General features: G+C 39.9%; 1 protein-coding gene across 1 annotated transcript in view; it reads left to right on the top strand.

The window, feature by feature from the left end:
- Positions 1-19,771, top strand: part of LOC131129242 (ephrin type-B receptor 1-like) — a 69,332-nt gene extending 49,561 nt beyond the window's left edge. The window contains exons 14-20 of the mRNA XM_058072551.1: positions 675-922; positions 6,499-6,566; positions 6,989-7,136; positions 8,152-8,301; positions 11,934-12,130; positions 12,220-12,378; positions 13,919-19,771. Of these exons, the coding sequence (XP_057928534.1) occupies positions 675-922; positions 6,499-6,566; positions 6,989-7,136; positions 8,152-8,301; positions 11,934-12,130; positions 12,220-12,378; positions 13,919-14,030 (1,082 nt within the window). The 3' untranslated portion in view covers positions 14,031-19,771. The remainder of the gene's footprint in view (positions 1-674; positions 923-6,498; positions 6,567-6,988; positions 7,137-8,151; positions 8,302-11,933; positions 12,131-12,219; positions 12,379-13,918) is intronic.
- The last annotated feature ends 2,738 nt before the right edge of the window (positions 19,772-22,509 follow it).

Genomic DNA, 22,509 nt, shown 5'->3' with positions numbered 1-22,509 from the left:
AATTTTAAAGGGAGAGTTTGGATTTTGACAAGAAGTTGTAGGACATCCCCATTAGCAGTGTAGTACATCAATGGTGACTTACCTCCAGTCCAGTTCTGGTCGGATTTCCTTGAAGAGGAATGTAGTTCCGCTTAGTTGCTAGGGCCACTTAAGTAAAGAGTTTGGCTTCTCAAAACAGGAGAGTACATTTGCATAAGAGCACATTTTTCCGCTGTGGAACACACACATAAACAAACAAGATGGTTATGGCGCTTCGTTGTGGAACCAGATGCAAGCGTCTTCATCATATACCCAATAATGAACAGGCAAAAAACATTGTGATGCAAATGTATTACTCTTTTGAAAGCATATTGTTCTTTCCGCAACTAAGCAGAACTACATTCGACCAGAACTGGATTCACAGGACCAAGTTAGAGGGTAAGTCACAGTTGATGTACTACACTGCTGATGGGGGATGTCATACAACTTCATGTTAAAAAAATCGGACTATCCCTTTAAAAAAGCCAGACTTGGCGACGGTATCTGCCTATCATTGGAAGTCAAACCACATACCGTTGTTTTTTTTTGGTGTTTCATACCATAGCATCCCTCTCGAGTACAGCTCTGAACAATTCAGCTAGCTCAAAGCATGTTGGTTACCTTCAGTGGAATCAGTTTTGGATTTTCTTTTCCAGGTGAGTTTGGAGAGGTGTACAAAGGCCGCCTGAAGCCTGTGGGGAAAAGAGAAATTCCCATTGCCATCAAGACTCTGAAGGTAGGCTATTCTGAGAGGCAGCGTCGGGACTTCCTGGCTGAGGCGTCAATCATGGGGCAGTTTGACCAACCAAACATCATCAGGCTGGAGGGTGTGGTGACAAAGAGCAGGCCCACAATGATCATCACGGAATTCATGGAAAATGGAGCTCTTGACTCGTTTTTAAGGGTAAGTTACACATTCTTTTATCACTCACACTTTTTGCGAGAGTAATGTTGCTGTTCAGTCGTCTGTGCAAGAGGTGAAACACCTCTTGCACAAGAATTTACACTGTTGAAGTAGAGCTTCAAAATGCAAAAAGAAGAAATGGGACTGAGACAAAAAAAACTGAAAATTAAATTAAAAATCTAAGTAGTCTGTCCATCAGTCCATCAAGACCATTTTAAAGGCCAAAATCTTCACAAAAATGTGGATTCTGTGTAATTTTCTGTCAGGTATGATGACAAAGGCAAATATCTTTCTCTCTTTGAATGCATTTGGATTGTTAAGGTACTTGCTAATGGCTTCCAACATTAGTGGCATGACCAGGAGGTCTCACCTGAGATCCATACAGCACAGGGGCGGGGTTTCATCATGAGCTGGGCTGCTTTTCTTTCAATGGAACAATGCAGCTTCAGGTTGTGCAGGAGCGTCAAATAGCAACTGGCTATGTGGAGATGTTGCAGGGGGCATGACTGAAGTCTGAGGTGGGGGAGGGTTCATCAACAGGACAGTGCTGCAGTACACAATGCCCTCAGAGTTTTTTGGACTTTCCAATTGAGAATATTTGGGGATGGATGACAAGGGAATTTTACAAAAATGGACCTCAATTCCAGACAGTGGACACGTACCTTGAAGCCATCCTCAGCCATATTCCCACCAGGCTCCTGGATGCACCAAAATGGTCCAGCTATTCTACTAATTTTAGGAGGGTTTTAGGTTTTTTTTTAGCTTTGGTCTTAAACATTTGATCAGAAGGTGAAAAGCCTATTTGAGTTTAATACTTGTTTGCAATTTCAACTGGAATTTTATAAGACAGTGTATTGTGTATTTGTATCAAAGTCCCCATTCTATTCCAAGCCATTTTCTGTACCAGTTGATATCATTAGTGGTGCCTATCCCAGCTGACTTTGGATTGGTCACTATTCAATCGCGGGGCACATATACACAAACAACCATGGACAAGTCTCTAACAAACATAAAATACATGTTTTTGAGATGTGAGAGGAAGCTGGAGTGCCTAAGAAAAACCCACGCACACACAGGAAGAACATGCCAACTCCATACAGAGATGCTACAATGGAGATTTTAACCCAAATCTCCAGAGAGTGAGGCAGTCGTGCAAATCACCACCTCAGCGTGAAGCCATAAACATTCCAATATGTAATTCATTAGGTGCATGCTGCGCAGGCTCCCAAATCTTATTTGGGCATTTAAACGAGTCTCCAAAATAGACCCTGCATGCCTGACTATGAGACAGCTGGCCCTTTTAAACAGCCAGATTAAGCCAGGATTTGGGGGGGCTTTTTTTTCTTGGGTCGCTGTTTTATACAAACACTGACACCGAATAAAAGGACAAAGTTGTCCCAGCAATATTCAGAGCCACTATCAGAGTCAAAACAGAGGTGGAAGGGCCTTTATAAAAGGAAATACCAGATAGGCGGGTCAGCGGTTTGAATTTTCGCATTTCTTATGCCTATTGTGCGTTTATACGGCACACAAGAAGTATTGATTCAAGACTCCCAGACACTCCAGCACGTGTATCCACCCACAACTGGATTAGAGCCCAAGTGGTCACAACAACAGCGTGTCCTAACATGTTGCGCATGGAGTAGGAGTGATGTCGGCCGTGCGTATTTTCCCTTAAATACATTGCAGTAGTGCAAAACTTGTCATGCACAAGTTTCCCGTGATGGCACATAACTGGGGAAGTAATAACACCAAACTCATCACGCAATTGAAGCAGCGTTACACAGGGAACTCACATGGAAGGACAAGAAGTCATAAGCTATAATAGAAATGATGACCAACCCCTTTTGGGGTTGTTATTATTGTCTTGCTGTCTTATTATAAAAATTATGTCTTGTCTTCAAAACACTAGTTGTGTGTGTAAATTGTTTAATGTAAACAATTTCTCGGTTAGTGCGCATGCCTCACAGCTAAGAGACCCGAGTTCAATTCCATGCTCTGCCATCTCTATGTGGAGTTTGCATGTTCTCCCTGTGCATGCATGGTTTTTTCAAGGTACACCGGTTTCCTCCCACATTCCAAAAACATGCTAGGTTAATTGGCGACTCCAAATTGTCCATAGGTATGAATGTGAGTGTGAATGGTTGTTTGTCTATATGTGCCCTGTGATTGGCTGGCAACCATTCCGGGGTGTACCCCGCCTCTCGCACGAAGACAGCTGGGATAGGCTCCAGCACCCCACGTGACCCTCGCGAGGGTAAGCAGTAGAAAATGAATGAATGAACAAAGTGTATCCAGGTTTAAGATTTTAATTTAGGGGCTTCTCTGCTCCCAGTATAAAAAAAAAGTTAGTCTGTAGCCCTGTATCTTTCAAAGGTGAAAAAAACCTGCAATTTTATTTTTATGTAACATCATTAGCAGATTGAGTTAGGTGTGATCCTGTTAGTGTCTGTTCTCACTTTTGAATTTTTGTTTAATTTTAGTTTCACACCACGTATTGATGGGGAAAAAAATCCTGTGTGATAAGATGGGTTCGGAAAACAATTAGTTGTTTTATTAATTTTATTTTAGAAAAATGGGCGCAAGGAAATATACTCCCACCGAGAAACAGATGGACAGTGTAGGGCTCAGCAGCTTTTCCTGAAAGAGACACAAAGAAAGGAACAACGTCCTGCTCTTTTTTTTTTTTCCCTACCTTGTCTCTTCCTGTGCTCTTTCTTCCTCGCCCTGCTAGATGCTCCGTCTGTCCGTCAGTCCATCCGTTTGATCCTGGCTTCCTTTCTAGGCACCGCTAAAAACAGAAAGAGAAACTGTTTGATGTTCACTTCTCACAGTGTGACCTCCTTTGACTGAGTAATCACCCTTTCACACACACACACACACACACACATATACATGCTGAAATACACACAATGATTAAGATTAGCGATGGTGTGCTCATAGCATGACCATCCTGGAGAGAACCAAACCATGTGGCAGCAGGTTGTGCCGACAGAGCATTAAGCCAAAGGAGCATCCAAGACGCAACATGATGCACAAAGTGAATTGGAAGGCACACACATGCACACACCTCAACTGAAAATAGGCAACATATTTTCATGAGCACTTTGTAGAGTGTCCAACAAAAGGTTAAGCGCCCTGTTTTGGAGAACATCCTGGATTTGGAGAACCCCTGTAGTGCCACACTGCCGTGCCACAACGAGAGGCATGTTGCAACAAATACATACGAAACGAAAAACAGTGCTAGGTTAGCATTATTACATGTTGACTATCATACAAGTTGTATTATCAATATTATTTTTTTATATTTGTTTTGTTTGGCTCATCATTTACTTGCATCCTACAAATGTAATAGTTAAACTTGGAACTACAATATCTGTTTAACTTGATAGAGAAATAGATCCCAGCAACAGCAAATTGTCCTTTCTGCACACACACTCATACCTGTCTATAAGCAGCAAGTGTCCACATCATAGCATGAGATATTAAATACACAGAAAGATTTTACAGTGCATGTAAAATGGCTGCAGTAGCCGACTAGAAACGTTATTCATCCCCATCCTCCTCCTCCTGTGGAAACGTTGTCTTCTTCAGCATCACATTTGAGCAGCCACATAATTCCTTCATCACACATTTTGTCGGTCACTCTCTCTGTGTCATTGTCACTCTTGGTGTCGTTGTTTTCTTGAAGCAAATTACCTCTTTAGTTTGAGCTATCCTCTCCATCACGCAGTAGTCCAGCCTAAAATGTGAGAAAAAGTTAGTGCCTTATACACTGGAAATCAGTGTAGTTGTTAGATTCAATTTACACCAAAACTCAACTCGGAACGAAACTTCTACATAACATGAGGACCAACTGTATTTGCATTAAAAGTGACTAATGTATTTATTAGATTAGGTTCAGCATCAGACCCACCCCTTAACAATTAAGACATTCTGGTAATGTTTTAAATCATCAAAATAAGTATGTAACATGTTGTCAAGAACATGTGCCTTGTTAGATAGCTCATATTAACTTGTTTTCTGGAGTTATAATGCACAGAATAGTGAAAGACATATGTGTTTATGTTTCACGTAACAATTGTAAATGATGGGCAAAATTCCCTAAAAAAGTGCAGTTCCCCTTTAAGTCTGTAATATGTTTTCAATATATAAAGTACAAAGTGTATCGGTACTCACGCCCAATGAATGATAAGCTTTTGAAGCTTTTGAAGCTCGTCAAGCTAGTGCTTCTGTAGCCAAACAAACCTTTGCATCTCACAGAAAACAGATGTGTTTAAGGACCACCGAAAAATGTACAAAATGTCAACGCTTGGCAGAGAAAACGTTACATTTTATCTGTATTATCACATATTTATTACACTTACAGTAAATGTGATTGTTTTCTGCATAATATTTTAAGATCGTAAAAATTGACAGTTTTCATCAAGAATTATTTCTTAAATAATGAGGATGTCCTCATTATTTAAAAAATAATTCTCACCTCCTCGCTTTAATTTTTGTGTTCGTGTAATTGACTATACGTGAAATGACACTGCTGTCATCACTTCCTCTGAGCATCACATGGTCTCATCACGGTCTCTGGCGAGATGCTAATTGTTTTCCTCTGCTGTCTCCACACTCCACACGACGTGATGTCACACCAATGTGTCATATCATGCTGTCACTCAACGCGCTTCTCTTAGTTGTGATTGAGAGTTCTATCCATTGGAATCGTTGATCTTGAACATACGCAATGCATTTCTTTCGCAACGCAAGTTCATAAAACATAAAAACAAAAGTGCTTTAATTATTATTACGTGCAATTTCTTAAATGTCAAGTTATTCATAGCAAGTAAAACAAAAACAGTCAGTACCTTAATGTTGATAATGAGTAAAAATGGTACAAATTTGCAATTTCATGCTCACTGAATAGAGTTCTGTGAGGTCTGCTGACATTTTGAGTGAAGTTGACTGAAGTTTTGTGCATTTTAAGATGCTTTTTTTTTTACTTATTCCAAAATGTATGACCAATATATTTATGACTATTTATAAATAAATCACATTGCACCCTTGCTTTCTGACATTTCAAAGCAAAATTGTTTTGGGGGGGTTGTAACATGACGTCTCCCTATGGGTCAGACATCACACTTAGCTGTTTTTACAATTTTACAATACATGACAGAAATGAAATATGTACCAGAAGTATAGTTGCCGTCTTACACAAAACTCTGCACTTCCTGTGGCAGATGACACTTTCCAACGCAGGTTTTGTATAATTGACAGTTATGCTTGATGTAAGTAGTAGAGTAAAGTAGTAAAGTAGTAGTAAAGTAGTGATAATTGTTCATTGTGCAATAAAATGGGCCACTCGAACATGCAAAGTGCATTTTGCATCAGTCTGCAGATTACTGAAAGTGATGAAATGATTAATGTTTTCTGTACCAGCCAGCTGTTCTGCACCCTGCTTACTTTTTCTCTAAATGCTTGTTAGGTATGATAAATGTCTCACTGTCATCGTTTCACCTCTTTCTGCTAGATGAAAACGTCTGATAATAGAAAATACAAATATTCATGTCTTGCTTCTGCTTTTGCAGCAAAATGACGGGCAGTTCCCCGTGATCCAGCTGGTTGGTATGCTGAGAGGCATTGCGTCTGGAATGAGGTACATACACACACACACACACACACACACAAATACATGAGCTCATTTCTGCTGAAGAAATCTATTCATCATCAAGATGAAGAAAAAAACTTTTTCATTTCTATGAATATTATGGTCATTATGTGAAATTAGATTTCCAAAGTAATTCGCTCAGCCACATCAAACGAAGAACAACAGCCTCAGATATGCAGCTCCAGTCTGCTGTGGATGTTCAAAAACATTCTCCATCTTTATTTACTTGTTGTCACACACTCAACACATACATGTAACTATGCACAGGTTCACAAGCCTTAAATCCCATTACTGTTTCAAGCTACGATAACTCACAGACGCACCAAATCCCATTACCATCTTCCACTGGCCCAGGTAGCTGGCAGTAGATAACACAAACGTTTACACAATAAATCATGTTGACGTTCCAGGTACCTGGCAGAGATGAGTTACGTTCACAGAGACCTGGCTGCTCGCAACATCCTGGTTAACAGTAACTTGGTGTGTAAGGTGTCTGACTTTGGCTTGTCTCGTTATTTGGAGGAGGATACGTCCGACCCTACTTACACCAGCTCACTGGTGAGCACAGACACACACAATCTGCACTCATGAGTGATTGCTTGATTCTATGCTAGAATTATCTCATATCACATTTTGTTAACACTTTACAATGAGCTACACGAAATAACAGTAGTGAATGAGGAATGAACCTACCTAACCCTAAACACTACTTATTAGTTCCTTGTATACATTTATTATAAAGTGAAACCCAATAATGTTTGTTCATTTCAGTGTTTTCAGAAGGATTATAGTTACTTGCTACAAAACATTACCAATTACGTATTAGACCGATAGCACTTGCAAATGACTTGGAGGTAATTCCATATAGTCAATGCAGTACATTTCTGGTCACTACAGTATTTCATGTGATGTCGTTTCTGACATCAACAAAAAAACATGAACAGCTTAATTGGGAATTTGGCCTACAAAATCCATTACACACTAGCACAGAGTGCGGACAAATGTAGGGAGTGACAGCAAATCACACTTTTCGCACATACGGTATGCTAAGTATCCCATAAGGTCACCTGGTGACATTTAAAGGGGGAATATTATGCAGTTTTTTTACCTATCAAAACCATTCCTGGGTGTATAAATAACATGTCTATGCTTCAGTCAAAATCCCCCCCAGTGCAGCCGGTGTTGCCAGGGATGCTGTTCTGTTTCATGATAAATATGTAATAGTAGTCTTGACATGACAGGCCCTGTAAGGTAGCAACTGAGAAGCCATATGAAGAGTAAAAGCATGTTTAGCACACGCAGACACATCATATTTCTACATCGGATGGAGCGAAGAATCCGGGATTAGCCCTGAAGTCAAAACATTATAGACTTCATCCTTGGTTTGAAAGCTCAAAAATGAAATGAGTCCTCTGCTGTGATGTCCTCTGTGGCTGCGAGGCAATGTTATTATGTGTGACAATCTCTGCATCCAACACTGCAGTTCTGCTTAGCCTTTGGTTTTGACGTGGAAGTGGGTTCTATGAAGTAGACCCTGCCCTCATCGATCCATACTCCTCTTCCCTCTCGTCAGGGTGGTAAAATCCCAGTGCGGTGGACGGCCCCAGAGGCAATCGCTTATAGGAAGTTCACATCGGCCTCAGATGTTTGGAGCTATGGGATCGTCACCTGGGAGGTGATGTCATACGGCGAAAGGCCTTACTGGGACATGAGTAACCAAGATGTAAGTCACATGCATGATTCAGTAGAAACAAAGAGCCTCTGACTTCTGTGGTGCATGTTCTCACACCTACTGGTGACATTTATATCACCCCTGCCTTCCTTTTATGGTTGTTTTGCAAATCCATGTGTTTGAATTGTGGGTGTGCTTGTTTTTTCCTTTGGATTTGCTCCAACAGGGGATCCGTCTGTCTGCTCAACACAGAAAATAAGGACATAAATTGAAGTGTCATACAGCAGAAAATGTAAAGAGTACATTTTCAAACTTATAACAGTTGACTCTTCCATAGTCAAACACAATCTGTCAATCCGAATCCATTTGAAATTTGTTCCAAGTTGGAAAAATCTAATTCATTTTTTGTAGTTTCATCATGCAGAGTTGAGATGTTCATCACACAGTAACTTAACACTCCGAAGGTATACCTAAGAAGTATACAAGAAAAGTACCCCCTGAGCTCATGAGCTCCCTCTGGTTCCACTATGGCTACCGTTGGCCAATGAACTCGTCTGCTCATGATTGACTCCTGTCAAATAAAAAGCTGCCTGGTCCTCACAGACTTGTGTGTGCCACAATATGTCTTTTTAGGATTCAGACATGTGTGGCTCACAGTCCAGTGCAGCTTATATCTCAATATATAAAGGCTTTACCATTAGTGTCCCGACAGAGTCTGGCTCTCTTTTTAAACTTTATTGTGACCTTAACGACCTTAACACTTGACAGCAGTGCTCATTTCCAACATCCCCAACCTGCACATTTCTCTGCATTCTCCCCACACAACACTTCTCCGTTCTCTACCAATCTCACGTGAGGTGCGTTCATGAACATCACATCATCAGTGTCCCGACAGAATCTGACGTTCTTTTTAAACTTTATTCTGACCTTAACACTTGACAGTAGTGCTCATTTCCAACATCCCCAACCTGCACATTTCTCTGCATTCTCGCCACACCTACACAACACTCCGTCATTTTTCACCAATCTCACGCGAGGTGAAAACATAAGACAAACCCCCCCAGGCAGGTTTATAAAGGTTGTATTATACACTGATATTTGATGGTTTTTCAAAAAAGTAAGGCAATAATTACTTTCCCTGGTTACTACTAATTCAACTAAGCCAACAGCAAACACTGCATCACAATCTTTGCTTGTTTAACTACATAAAGATACAGTTCCCCCATGTTTCACCAGTCACCTCTTTTGCACACTCTTGCACTCGAGCTCTCTTGCAGCCTCACCTCTTATTCCCCAACGGCTGCCCTGGAGCAAGAGAAGCAGTCGATGCAGCAGAGCCCTGACGGAGTCAGTATAGTGATAGAGACATTTTTATAATGGCAAAGAGTGTATAATAATGAGGAAAGTATGCGGCAGCACTGCAGCTAACAAGGGTCTGGTGGTGTATTAAGTATGCATGAACCTCACACATAGCTGCACCACTCGCACACATATCCAGTTCTAACACCCAAAATATTTCAAAGACGAGGGGAACGATGAAATTGTCAGTGGGGCTACCGGCGGTGCTGTGTTGGACATGAATTAATCATGACAGATACCTGTGATGTTTCACTACACTTGCTGCTATTTTGATTGGCAGTGACGCTTAGAAGGCATCGCTTTGCAGCAGAAAGTCAGAGAAATGTGTCAGGGTCGAGAAGAGTTCATTGAGTGCACAGACAAATCCCCGCTGCAGCATTTACAGCCTGAGCAGTGTGGTTGTCCCTCAACGTCCCACACAATGGGCTTACAAGTATACGGATGGGGGGCTTGCAAGTTTACATTTGACTAGTAAAAAAAAAACATGAAGTGGGATTTCAAGGACTTTCACTTCTACTTTGTGAACAGCGGCTCAAAGCTTAAAAAGGAAAGACTGCGAAGGTTTGGCTGCTCGACTGTGAGGCGGAGTAGGCGGAGATAAATCAAGGTTTTCCAGGTCAATAATCTAACAAGAAAACGACAGTCAACAAACACACAGAGGTCAAACTATAAAACAGGAAAACTTGTTAGCTATATGTGTTCACACAAAACCTTATATGACCTTTACTACTGTAAATACTCCTACTGTAGTCATGAAATGCAAAGCTTGTAGTCCAAAACTGCTTCCTCTTCACCACAGTCAGCAGCAGGCACCACGGCCACTTGCAGATGAATAGTTTGATTTCCTGTGTGATTGCAAGCAAAGCCAGCTGTGAAATGTAAAAGAAATACTTCGGTTTGTGGTTTCAATTTTTTTTTTCCTTTTAAAAATAAAACAATAGGAGAACATACCCTCTTCAAGAACCCCAGTTGAGCTCCACTCAAAGTGGGATCCCTCTGGACATGAAATAACAGCCCTATAATCACCTTTACACCCAATATTGTAGATATAATAGCAAATAAGCCATTTAGTAAGACATCAGTCAAAGTCATACATGTGTGTTGCTATAAATATGCTCCCTACACGATCTGAAAAGAAGCAGACAGGAAGTGATGTTTCAGCTTGCCGTATTAGGGATTATTGTGCCTGTTGTGAGAGAATTCAAACCTGCAATAAAAGCCTGTTGTTCTGCAGATCGGGTCTAAAAATCTCGTGATTTATTAAATTCAAACCACAAGTCAGTGAGTGACGAATCTACTGAATTAAATTTGCAATCCCTTAATCTTGTTAACGTCCAAGTAAGGTGATTTTTTTTTTACCCCCAAAATTGCTACTCTGCCAGAAAATTCTCTCCAAGTCTATAATCTGACCCTGCATTAACACTTGTGTTCATGCATATTCAAATGGATGAAACATTGCCACAGATGACATTTTGGAGGTTTTATTAAATGAACACAAATTGATTGCAGGAAAAATCCTTGAATATAAATGAATATCAGGGGATAGTGATAGTAGTATAACCTTTATATATAAGCAAATACAGTCACACTATCACAAGGAAATAAACACAAGTTACACAAGAATAGATTGATTGATTTACTGATTTAACCTATGGCGAACTTGCCTACCAGGTATTCGATGCCATTTTACATCATGTGACTCTTTTGTTGACTAAAAAAGTAGAGTACAGCAAAGGACTGTGTGCGGAAATATTAGATTTTTGCTACCGCCACCATCTTGTGTTGAATAACCTTAAAAATGAATAGCATTCTTGCTTTGACTCAAACATTCATTCATTCATTTTCTACCGCTTATCCTCACGAGGGTCGCGGGGGGTGCTGGAGCCTATCCCAGCTGTCTTCGGGCGAGAGGCGGGGTACACCCTGGACTGGTCGCCAGCCAATCACAGGGCACATATAGACAAACAACCATTCACACTCACATTCATACCTATGGACAATTTGCAGTCACCAATTAACCTAGCATGTTTTTGGAATGTGGGTGGAAACCGGAGTACCCGGAGAAAACCCACGCATGCACGGGGATAACATGCAAACTCCATACAGAGATGACCGAGGTGGGAATTGAACTTGGGTCTCCTAGCTGTGAGGCCTGCGCGCTAACCATCCGACCGCCTTGACCCAAACAGGTAGAGGCAAATCTATCTGTGGCGGTCCAAATTGAATTATGGGGGCCCACTACAAATAAATGAATGTATGAAATGAATGCATATAGATTGTTTTTACAAATTTGTACTTGAACATACTCTTAATTCATGTTCCAGGTAATCAACGCCATTGAGCAGGACTTCCGGCTGCCAGCTCCCATGGACTGTCCAACAGTGCTTCACCAGCTGATGCTGGACTGCTGGCAAAAAGACAGGAACGCACGGCCAAAGTTCCCGGATGTTGTCAACATGCTGGACAAAATGATACGCAACCCAGCATCCCTGAAAGCAGGCACCAACAATGTTGCTCCAGGGTGAGGGGAGATGGAAAAGAAGACTGAAAAACATCCACTGAATGTTAAATATTTCTTTTCTTCTACCTCCTCCATCTCTCCTCTGCCAGTCCATCCCATCATCCTTTGTTAGATCGTGGGGCTCCAGATTTGAGCAGGGTGAGCTCTGTAGAGGACTGGCTGGCTGCACTGAAGATGACCCAGTATAGAGACTCCTTTCTGGGATCGGGCTTCACCTCCTTGCCGCTCGTCACTCAAATCACAGCAGAGTAGGTCCTCTTTTAAGCGTCTCTTTTTTTCCCCCCACTCTGCCTGCCTCTCACTGCGTGCCTTTCACACTGTTCCCCTGCCAAGTGTGCATCTTGTTAGTAGGAGATCTGGCTGGACGGCTGGTTGGCTGGTCCATGTGTGCATCTGTCTGCCATTCGGAGCCATCCCCCCTGGCTGTCTACGAGCGTCCATTCCCGCTCCCTTCCGTTATCATCGTGTAACCGCCATCGCTCGCGATGAATTGCTCTAATTTCAAAATAATGATTATTCATTGTGCTGCCAGCAGTGCTATTGTCTGTAATATAGGTTCCATCTTTTATGTGCTTTCATGCTGCTGCTTCTTCTGTTACTAATTGTCACCTCTTAGTAGGTCAGGAAAATATGGTTTGTTATTGCACTGAAACGTTTTGTCTCTCTTATTCCATATGACAATTATATATGCATACATATACATATGTATGCATTGTCGTACTGACTAGCTATAATCACTCTGCTCGAGGCTACAGGCGTTTTGTCTCCGAAACAAGTCCTCCACATGCTTATCACCTGATTCAAATAGCCTTGGGCGTGTTGGTATGTAACTCTGCCCTTCGACGTCTCTGTCACCACGTTTTATTAAATTATGCCTCTCATTATTCACAAAGAGCTTATTTAATTTCATATCTATTTTAGAGCTAACGGCAGATTTTCTCTTCACAATAGGACATTTTATATAAACACCCTCTCAATAGGAAACAGGGACAATGGTTGCCCTATGTACAAAATTTAAAGAGGGAGAAAATACACAGTAATAGAGTCTGTCTCAGGATTTCAAAAATATATTACTTAATAAATCATGCTGTTTTGTGGATGAATATGACCAATTATTATTAAAAACATGTATATTTCAGAAAATGTTACATATATTGCCTGCATTTTCAAGCATAACAATGACTAAATGAACTAAAATACAAATATACAGTATTCAAAATACTCATTCAAAGATGTTGACGGAATGTAGTATTCAATACTGGTCACTAGGTGTCAGTAGTGTTACTGTAATACAGGACAGGCTTTTATTGAAGGTTTGAATTATCGCGCAGATCCATTAATTTCGAATAAAAAAAAATGTTAATTTTGCGGCCGTGATCCATGCAAAGCTAAAACTCAACTCTTATTTATGTCTTAAATGTCTTATGTCTTATGTAAAATGAAATAATCGAAAAAATGTCAAAAAATATTATTTCATGTCTAATAATGTTTAAACCTGTATTTAGAAGGTTGTTTTATATGGTCTAGCTACCAAAATATTGCATTTATAAATAAAAACTCCTACTTCACCGAAATGTACTTATCACGGTCGGCTCTGGAACCAATTAACTGCAATAAACGAGGGATAACTGTACTACTAGAAGTTCTGCTAACCCATGCTTTGCTATGACTTTTTTGGTTCAATTTTATTTTCCAACACTAACCTAGAAAAAAGAAATTAGTTGCAATCAGCATTTTCCCCAGAATGAATGTAACCTCATATCTGTCTTTTTTTCTATGTATTCTCAGAGACCTCCAGAGGATCGGAGTATCTCTTGCTGGACACCAGAAGAAAATTCTCTCAAGCGTTCAGTCAATGAGACACCACATCGATGACCAGTCTCCTACTGAATCTGTGTAATCAGCAGCTTCAAACCGGTTGGTTTAACGTCTTCATGCAAGAGGAGTGCTTCACCTTTGCGCACATGTTCAGTTTCCTTTTACAATCCCCGGCCAGACTTCTATTCGCTGCTCATCTTTTCAGAAGCAGAGATACTTTTCAACTTTGGAAGTGATTAAATGCACATTTACAAGAGCCAATGTAAGGTCAGCATGCTCTTTAAGTGAAGGAATAAGGACAAGTATGTGCTCTTTACAAAACCTGATGTGATCTGACCTGAAAAAAAACTACAATCATAAAAGCCCATTTCCATCCACAAAGCAATTTTTACAACTTGACAGTTTTGATTCAAGGGCATCGTGGCCTGCTTCTCCTCCTTATGCAGCAATTGTACCAACATACCAGGAAGGGGAGAGTGTCCTGAATGAACAATTGTGTGAACAACAAAAACAGGTCAAAAAGCCTGTTAGATGTTTCCTGTGTCGATAAAAAAGACTACTCTGTTGTCTGTGTGACAACTGCCACAATTGAAATACAGAAGAACCCACAGTTAAAAGGGACTGTGTCAATCTATCTTCATATTGAAGAGTCTGTACATATCATATGGGATGTTTATTTCCTACAATATTTCATGTATTGTGTTTATTGGTATTGCACTTGGTATCTTCCTAAGGTTGATTCTTCGCTTTTGATGAAACAAAGTCAAAAAGAATTATTTTCACGGTACGCTTACAATCACCTCTTCCATGTAAAGAGCTTGCAATGCTTAGCCTACTCAGATGACTAATTCACAGGACTTAAAATAAGTGACTTTTAAAATTAGCACAATTTCTATTGAAGTGGAGGTGATTATTGAACAGAAAGAGGAAGGAAACTATAAAAACCCTGAGGCATGTTAAAAGAAAAAAAAACACTGCAACTGGAAGGTCACAGCAGGTTGGAAGGAAGGAAAGGAAAATCAAGGATGTGATGGAATTGAGTAAAAAGTGTTTGACTCCTTCCTGATTTTTATTTTTTATTTTTTGCCTGTCATACTTCAATGTTTCAGATCATCTAACAAATTTAAATATTACTCAATGACAAACTGACCTTTTTAAATGAAATGTTTTATTATTGGGGGAGTAAAAAAAAATCCAAACCTACATGGACCTGAGAGAAAAGGTGATTGCGCCCCTTCCCCAGAATGAAAGTCAGTGGATCTATCAGTCTGGAAAAGGTTTTAAAGACATTTCTAAAGATTTGGGACTCCAGCAAACCACAGTGAGAGCCATTATCCACAAATGGCAAAAACATGGTGAAACTTCCCAGGAGTGGCTGGCCAACCAAAATTACCTCAGAGTCAACAACATCCAAAAATCTGCAGGCATGAATTAACCTCAGTTAAGGTCAGTGTTCATGATTCCCCCATAAGAAAGACACTGAGCAAAAATGGCCTTCATAGCAGAGTTCTGAGACAAAAACAACATTAACGCTCATCTCAATTTTGCCAAAAAAAATCTTGATGAACCACATGATCTTTAGGAAAATACTCTAAATTGTAACTTTTTGGAAGGTGTGTCTCCCATTACATGTCATTTTAAGAAAGGGGCATCACACCAACAGTAAAATATGGTGGTGGTAGTGTGATGGTCTGGGGCTGTTTTGCTGCTTCATGACCTTGAAGACTTTCTGTGATAAATGGAACCATGAATTCTGCCAAAAAAAAAAAACCTGAAGGAGAATGTCCGGTGACCTCAAACTGAAACCCACTTGGGTTCTGCAACAGGACAATGATCCAAAACACACCAGCAAGTCCACCTCTGAATGGCTGAAGAAAAACAAAATGAAGACTTCGGAGAGGCCTAGTCAAAGTCCTGACCTGAATCCTATTGAGATTCTGTGGCATGACCTTAAAAACGCGCTTCATACTGAAAAACCCTCCTGTGTGACTGAATTACAACAATTCTGCAAAGATGAGTGGACCAAAATTCCTCTACAGTGCCGTAAGAGACTCATTGCAAGTTGCCGTTGATTGCAGTTGTTACGTCTAAGGGTGCCCCAACCAGTTATTAGATTCAGGGGGCAATCACTTTTTCTCATGGGGCCACAGCAAGTCAGTCACTAATACCTCACTTGAACATGCGTATCAGCTGTCAAATCCCATTTGTGCAGCCGTCATCCAAAGGGCGATGATCATTTTGCCCCAAGCAGGAGGAGGTCTTTGCATCAATCAGTTCTTCCTACTCACTAACCCAATAGGACACTGTTAGTCAATCAATCAGGAGACACTCGAACCCTAAGGTTTATGGACAAATACTATGTGTTTACAGAGAATGTACCTCTTGCACTAAATTACCTTCAAAGCAAGGCACGCTTTAATGAGTTTTGGGTGGAAGATCTTTAGATCCCTCTAATGGATGAATGGACAAAGAAGAAGCTTGTAGACTAAATTCTTGTGTTTTAGTTCTCCAATTAGATGTAATGTTTAGAAAATAACACTTCACAGATGAATATAGCCCAAAATATCATTTTTCACCCAGATCATCTGCATCAAAGTTCTCAATGACTTACGTACATGTCATAGGTTTTTCTCAGCTACAGCCGTCCTATCCAAGACAACCTGAACAGTTCATTGTGTGATTGATTCAATACAATGAGTAAATGAGAATTTACAGACATACTATAAGTAGGTTCTGAAAATCTGTGTTTGGTCTAACACCGCCGTTCATCAAGAACTTCACAGCTTTTTTGTTATTTCTTCATGACCTCGCAAATATTTTAAACACACCATTTTCCACTCCTCACAAAAGCTCCACGGGTGTTAACAGATCTGCATGCGTTGCCTGGCAACCTGAGAATGTTCAAAATTTGAGTCTGGAATTTGTTGAGAAGAGGTGGGAGAGAGTGTGAGTTGCATCTCTGGAGGAAGCGTTTCTTTGCTGGTTCAAAGGTTTAGTAAGAACAGCATCAATAAACTCACGTAAGACACCAAAACAAAAAGATATGAAGTAATTTAATAGGAAGTGGAAGAATATCTCAGGAATATGATGGATGGGATTCATGTTGACAAGGCTGGATAAATGTCATCTTGTCATTAGTCATTAATATATAACTCAGATATTTATTAGTCCAATTGTCTTTGAGAACATGTTGTTATAACCATTGTTTTATGTGGAATGTAAAACCACCTAAACTCTAAATAGGAATTTAGGTTTTTACCTTATTTTCAGTCTTAAAATAACACCAAACACGATTGCTGAATGTATATGTTTGTTTTATATTTTGCAAGTTATTACCAGCCTGTTTATAGATGGTTTATCTCTTTTCTGTTTCACAAACATTTGGTTAGAAATCGTACAAAAATTTCAACATTATGTCTTCATGAAACTTTCAATACCTTGAAGACTTCGACCACAGGGGTCGGCAACCTTTAACATCGAAAGAACCATTACACTGCTTATATTCATTCATTCATTCATTTTCTACCATTTATCCTCACAAGGGGTGCTGGAGCCTATCCCAGCTGTCTTCAGGCGAGAGGCGGGGTACACCCTGGACTGGTCGCCAGCCAATCACAGGGCACATATATAGACAAACAACCATTCACACTCACATTCATACCTATGGACAATTTGGAGTCGCCAATTAACCTAGCATGTTTTTGGAATGTGGGAGGAAACCGGAGTACCCGGAGAAAACCCACGCATGCACAGGGAGAACATCCAAACTCCACACAGAGATGCCCGAGGGTGGAATTTTACTGGGGTCTCCTAGCTGTTAACACTGGGCAGAATTCTCATCAGTTGTCATTCTATTGGTTTCTATTCTATTTAATTTTCTGAATAAGTTAAGTTTTTTTAAGTTTCTTACATATATTCTCTATCTGTGACTGCCTTTCCATCACATGTAAAAGCAATTTTCTCACTAAATCTGGACACTTTCCAAACCATGTTGGTGACTAGCAGTAAATGTAAAGGCTTTTCCTGATGTAGTAGGGAGATTTTACGTTAAAGGGAAAACAGATATTGTTCTCAGCGGTGAGTGTACAATCAGCTGCCGCAGCACACTATTCTGGAATTACCGCCTCAGCAATTACCCAGCACATAGCATAAAATCACCGCCCTCGGCAAAAGGAAGTATAGGATAAGGTCTTCTGATGGACATACAGTATCTTTCTTATATGGAATATAACCTCCATTAGAGGGCTATATTTGTTGATTGTGGACATTTCTTAGAGCTTAGAGCCCTCCAGTATCCCCCATATTCTTCATTATGTTGTAATATTATTGTCATCATACATAAACAATAGTATTGTCAACGGATTTGGACAGGAAAACATTTGGGCATCCTTTCAAAGACTTAGTGTATAACATTGTAATACATTATAATATGCTTTCTCACATAGTTATAATGATATATCTATATTCTATAAAAGTACAGGACACAGGACATGGCATCCTACTGCATTTATGTGAAAACAGCCTATGCAGTGTTTTGGTCAACAGATGCTCTTGCCGTGTTCTGCAAAAAATGTACAATTTTCAGAATTTTCTGGAAAAAATGCTGGGATTTCTGGTGCTTGAGGACAAATTATTAATAATAGTTCAAGTGAAAAGCTACCTCTTAATGAGAAGCCAGTCAAAGGTGAGCCACCCAATGTGTTTTTTTTTTCTGTGTTGCCAGGCAGAGTTGATTGGGTTCATAGAGTCAGTGTTACACACCAAATTAGCTGTATCATCAAAATATTTTAGCATGTGCAGGAATCTGTAGTTGCCGTGTCTTTTTCACAACTTCCTGTTCCGAGTCTGGCCTGAGCTCATGCCTCCTGCCCAAATAATTACAGTTTTGCATCACTTAATACATATTTCAGCAAGTTCATCATCTGTTTTAACAGTAATATCCATCCCAGTATATACAGTAGACTGGCCAAGTCTTTTATTTCAGTGTTAAAAAAAACAGTATAATTCAAATGCTTTGTGGATGTGCAAAGAAGGTTTTTGCCTTTTAAAAGATGCACTCCCCTATGGTATGTCTTAATTCTAGTTGTTAGCCGTCAATCTTTTTAAGGATGCACTTTTGGTTTGTAGTTCAAAAGAAAAAAAAACAGCTTCACAAGCGCTGTGGTCTGTCTTAAGTTTACCTGCAATACTGTTTTAAGTACTGATCGATCGGTCAAAGCATCCACTGTAATGTATAATACCACTGTACTATAATAATGTGTGTATGCCTGTAAATTATTGACATGTGGGTGTGTATTATATCGTATGTGTGCTGTCCAGTGTACTTGAAAAAAAAATGTTTGTATATGGTGAGTGTGCAGGTTTGTAGTTGTTAACTTTTTGAATTGTACATTTCCAATGCACTATTGGTCAATAAAGTCACTCGAGCTAATAAGCTGGGAAAATCCTTGTTGAAGTCATGTTTGCAAGAAAGACACCGAAACAAGAGTTATTCTTTTTCTAAAGGTTCCATCATGGTAACTAACATGAAGTTCATAGCGTTTGACTTCAAATACATTCCAGAAATCATTGAGGAATTATCATTATAATATACATATATCATTATATCATCATACATCATTTATAATCATTCCATCCTGGAAAAAAGTACAGTTTAGATGAATTATTAAGGGCATTCCTGCCCGTGATGAAATGTCTGAAAGCTACTGTAATTCGAACTTATTGTCCCTAACGACAATCGGGAATTCAAATACATCCAGTCAGCCTAATATTGCCTAAGCCTGTGAGGTGTTATTCGATTTGACGCTAAGTTCCTCTGTAAAATTCCAAAAGACAAATTCATTGTGAAAAGTAATGAAAGATGCAATAAAGCTCTATAATGAGTTCTGTTTCTATGCCTGCAGACTGAATTATTCATTATGGCAGTACTTCGATGGGGTTTTCACTCACTTACTGGATTAATGGCAAAGTTTGCAGAAATGTGGCGATGATTCAACAAATGGTTGTAGTTGCTGTGCTGCGAGCAACTGAGGACTGAAGAAAATGTCAACAATCAAGTCAATCAAATCAACAATGCAAGATGAATGGAGTCAAATTTAAAAGCTTAAAAGTGTCAAACGACGCTCATTAATTCACGTTAAGTAGATCACATTAATAGTTAAGGAACTATTGTAAATTGCTAATGAATGCCATAAGTACATATCAGGTGTGATATAAAGCCATGATAACATTCTCTTCTGCTAATTTGCATTTGCTTTATTTAGGTCAGCTCGTAGCGTCTCTTCGTGTTGGAGCATTAATAATGTTGCATGTCTTGAGCATGATGACACATGATTCTGGAAGTTTCCTTTTTCTGCTCAGCCTTTTATCATTATTAAAATACTTTAACAGGAAGCAGAACTGGAGGTAGCAGAGATGAGGATGCTGAGGTTCTCATTGGGAGTGACCAGGATGGATAGGATCAGGAACAAGTACATCAGAGAGGTCAGACTGAGATGATTCGGATATGTCCAGAGGAGAGATAGTAAATATATTGGTAGAAGGATACTGCAAAATAGCGAGTGATGACTCTACTGAAGTACCAAGCTTGTTACTGTTGTCATCATTCAGACTACAATATCATTAATGGCAGAAAAATATGAAACCTATATGATCTTTTTTTGTTGATGTTGCCTTAGACATCCAGATTTTTTACCGTACTTTTTTACTGGAACAACAGGTCAGATGAGGTAAATTGCCCTCATTTCTAATAGATGAATGTGTGAGTGTCACATCTGCACTTTGCTCAAGGTTTAATTGGCCAGTGTGGTCAAAAGTCAGACAGGCGTGTTTGTGCGGAGAACAACATGGCGCATGACCTCATCACAAGCAGAAATAGTCTGTGAAAGAAAAAAGGGGAATACGGTCATACTTGTGTGTGTTTGTCACACCGAGTGAGTCATTGCAACACAACCTTTTCTATCCACACGTTTGTCCATCCACTCCCCCCCCCCCCCACCAAATCCCCAGATAAATAATTAACGATCTTGCTTCTTCTGACGGTCGTGTCTACTGGTGTAAAGCATTTGTCTTTCTGGGCATCGTTACTGGTGAAGAGGAGGATTCTCTCGGTCTTACTTTCTCTTTTGTGTGTCACTGCCTTTACCTCTCTTGTCCCATACAACTCTCTGCAGGCGAGCTTGAACGCTGAGGCAACGAACTGTTATCAATTATTGAGCGGCAGTCAGCAACCGCTGGTAAAATAAATATGACACAGTACTGGAGAGACTTGAACGCATCTTAACAGAACCTTGCACTCTGCAAATTTACAGTTAACAACTACAACTGATAAATGGAATGCTACCTTAGTGTATATGTATATATACATCACTTATCTACTATAAACACTTTAAAAAAAACAATTTGGGCACCAACTGAATCTACAAAGGCCAACAATTTTCACTGCTGAGAGATATGCGGCAGCATAAATCCAACTGAGATCACACGGCTGAATAATTAAAGTTGCATGATAAGCAGAAAGTCGTTATGATTGAACCAGCCCTTTCAATCAGTGAGATACGAGTAGCCCGCTTTAAAAAATGTTAATAGGTTAGACACAAGTGATGTATCTTTAATCGTATGGCTAACCCAATCTTTGAGGTGTCAGAGGTCAAAGTATTCCTCTGCGATCTTTCCCTCATCTGCATTTTCACACCTCCTGCAAGCCCTTCCTCCCACCTCATTGACTCTTCACACTATAAACTGCCACCCCCTCACTTTCCTTCCTACTATTGTTCTTTCTCTACAGAAGTCTCTGAAGTCTATATTTAGCAGGTGTTTTTTTTTTTTTCTGGAGGGACCTGTGCTTGTGTTGTCATCCTTTGGTGCCCTCAGAGTTGGCAGGATGTAGTTTCGTATGTTTTTTCCGTACGCGAGACTCTTCAGATACATGATGATACAACTCAGTACAACATTGCCTGCATGTGTACTTAGTGTGTTGGTCAATGACGTCACCAATGACTTGTTTACACAACATTGCTATTTACATAAAAGATTATATGTAAATAGTTTTTGCTTCTCATCTACAAATATACGAAGCTACATATTGCTTTCCTGACAGCAGGTTTGTTACTAATTCAGGTCTTTTTTATGCAAATATAAGGCAACTGGACATGTCGACTTCATAAAATGGTATATTGTGGCGTGCACAAATTCTTGAAGACCAGGCGGCTCTTTATTTGACAGGAATCAATCATGAGCTATGAAAAAAAAACCTCACAAAAACCCTGTCAACCCATTGGAAATTGCAGGATTAAATATACTCAGCATAACAGTCTGACTCACAGTGCCATGTTACAAAGAACACTAAAATCATCACACAGTAACTTAACCTCCAAAAGACATACCCAATATATATACAAACATATACGTACCAATACGAGTTTTCCCATAATATATTTTGGCTGAAGAAAGCATTTAATTGGAGGACAAGATGCAATGCTGACTCTATCCATTAGAGCCAGAGTGTCAGGGGCAGGACGTGGGGAGGAGGACCCAAAGGCAGAATTGGCAGGCACGACACG

Source organism: Doryrhamphus excisus, chromosome 5 (assembly GCF_030265055.1).
Source record: "Doryrhamphus excisus isolate RoL2022-K1 chromosome 5, RoL_Dexc_1.0, whole genome shotgun sequence".
NCBI lineage: Eukaryota > Metazoa > Chordata > Actinopteri > Syngnathiformes > Syngnathidae > Doryrhamphus > Doryrhamphus excisus.
Note: the sequence above shows the minus strand (reverse complement) of the source record. Positions and strands in the feature narration are given on the sequence as shown.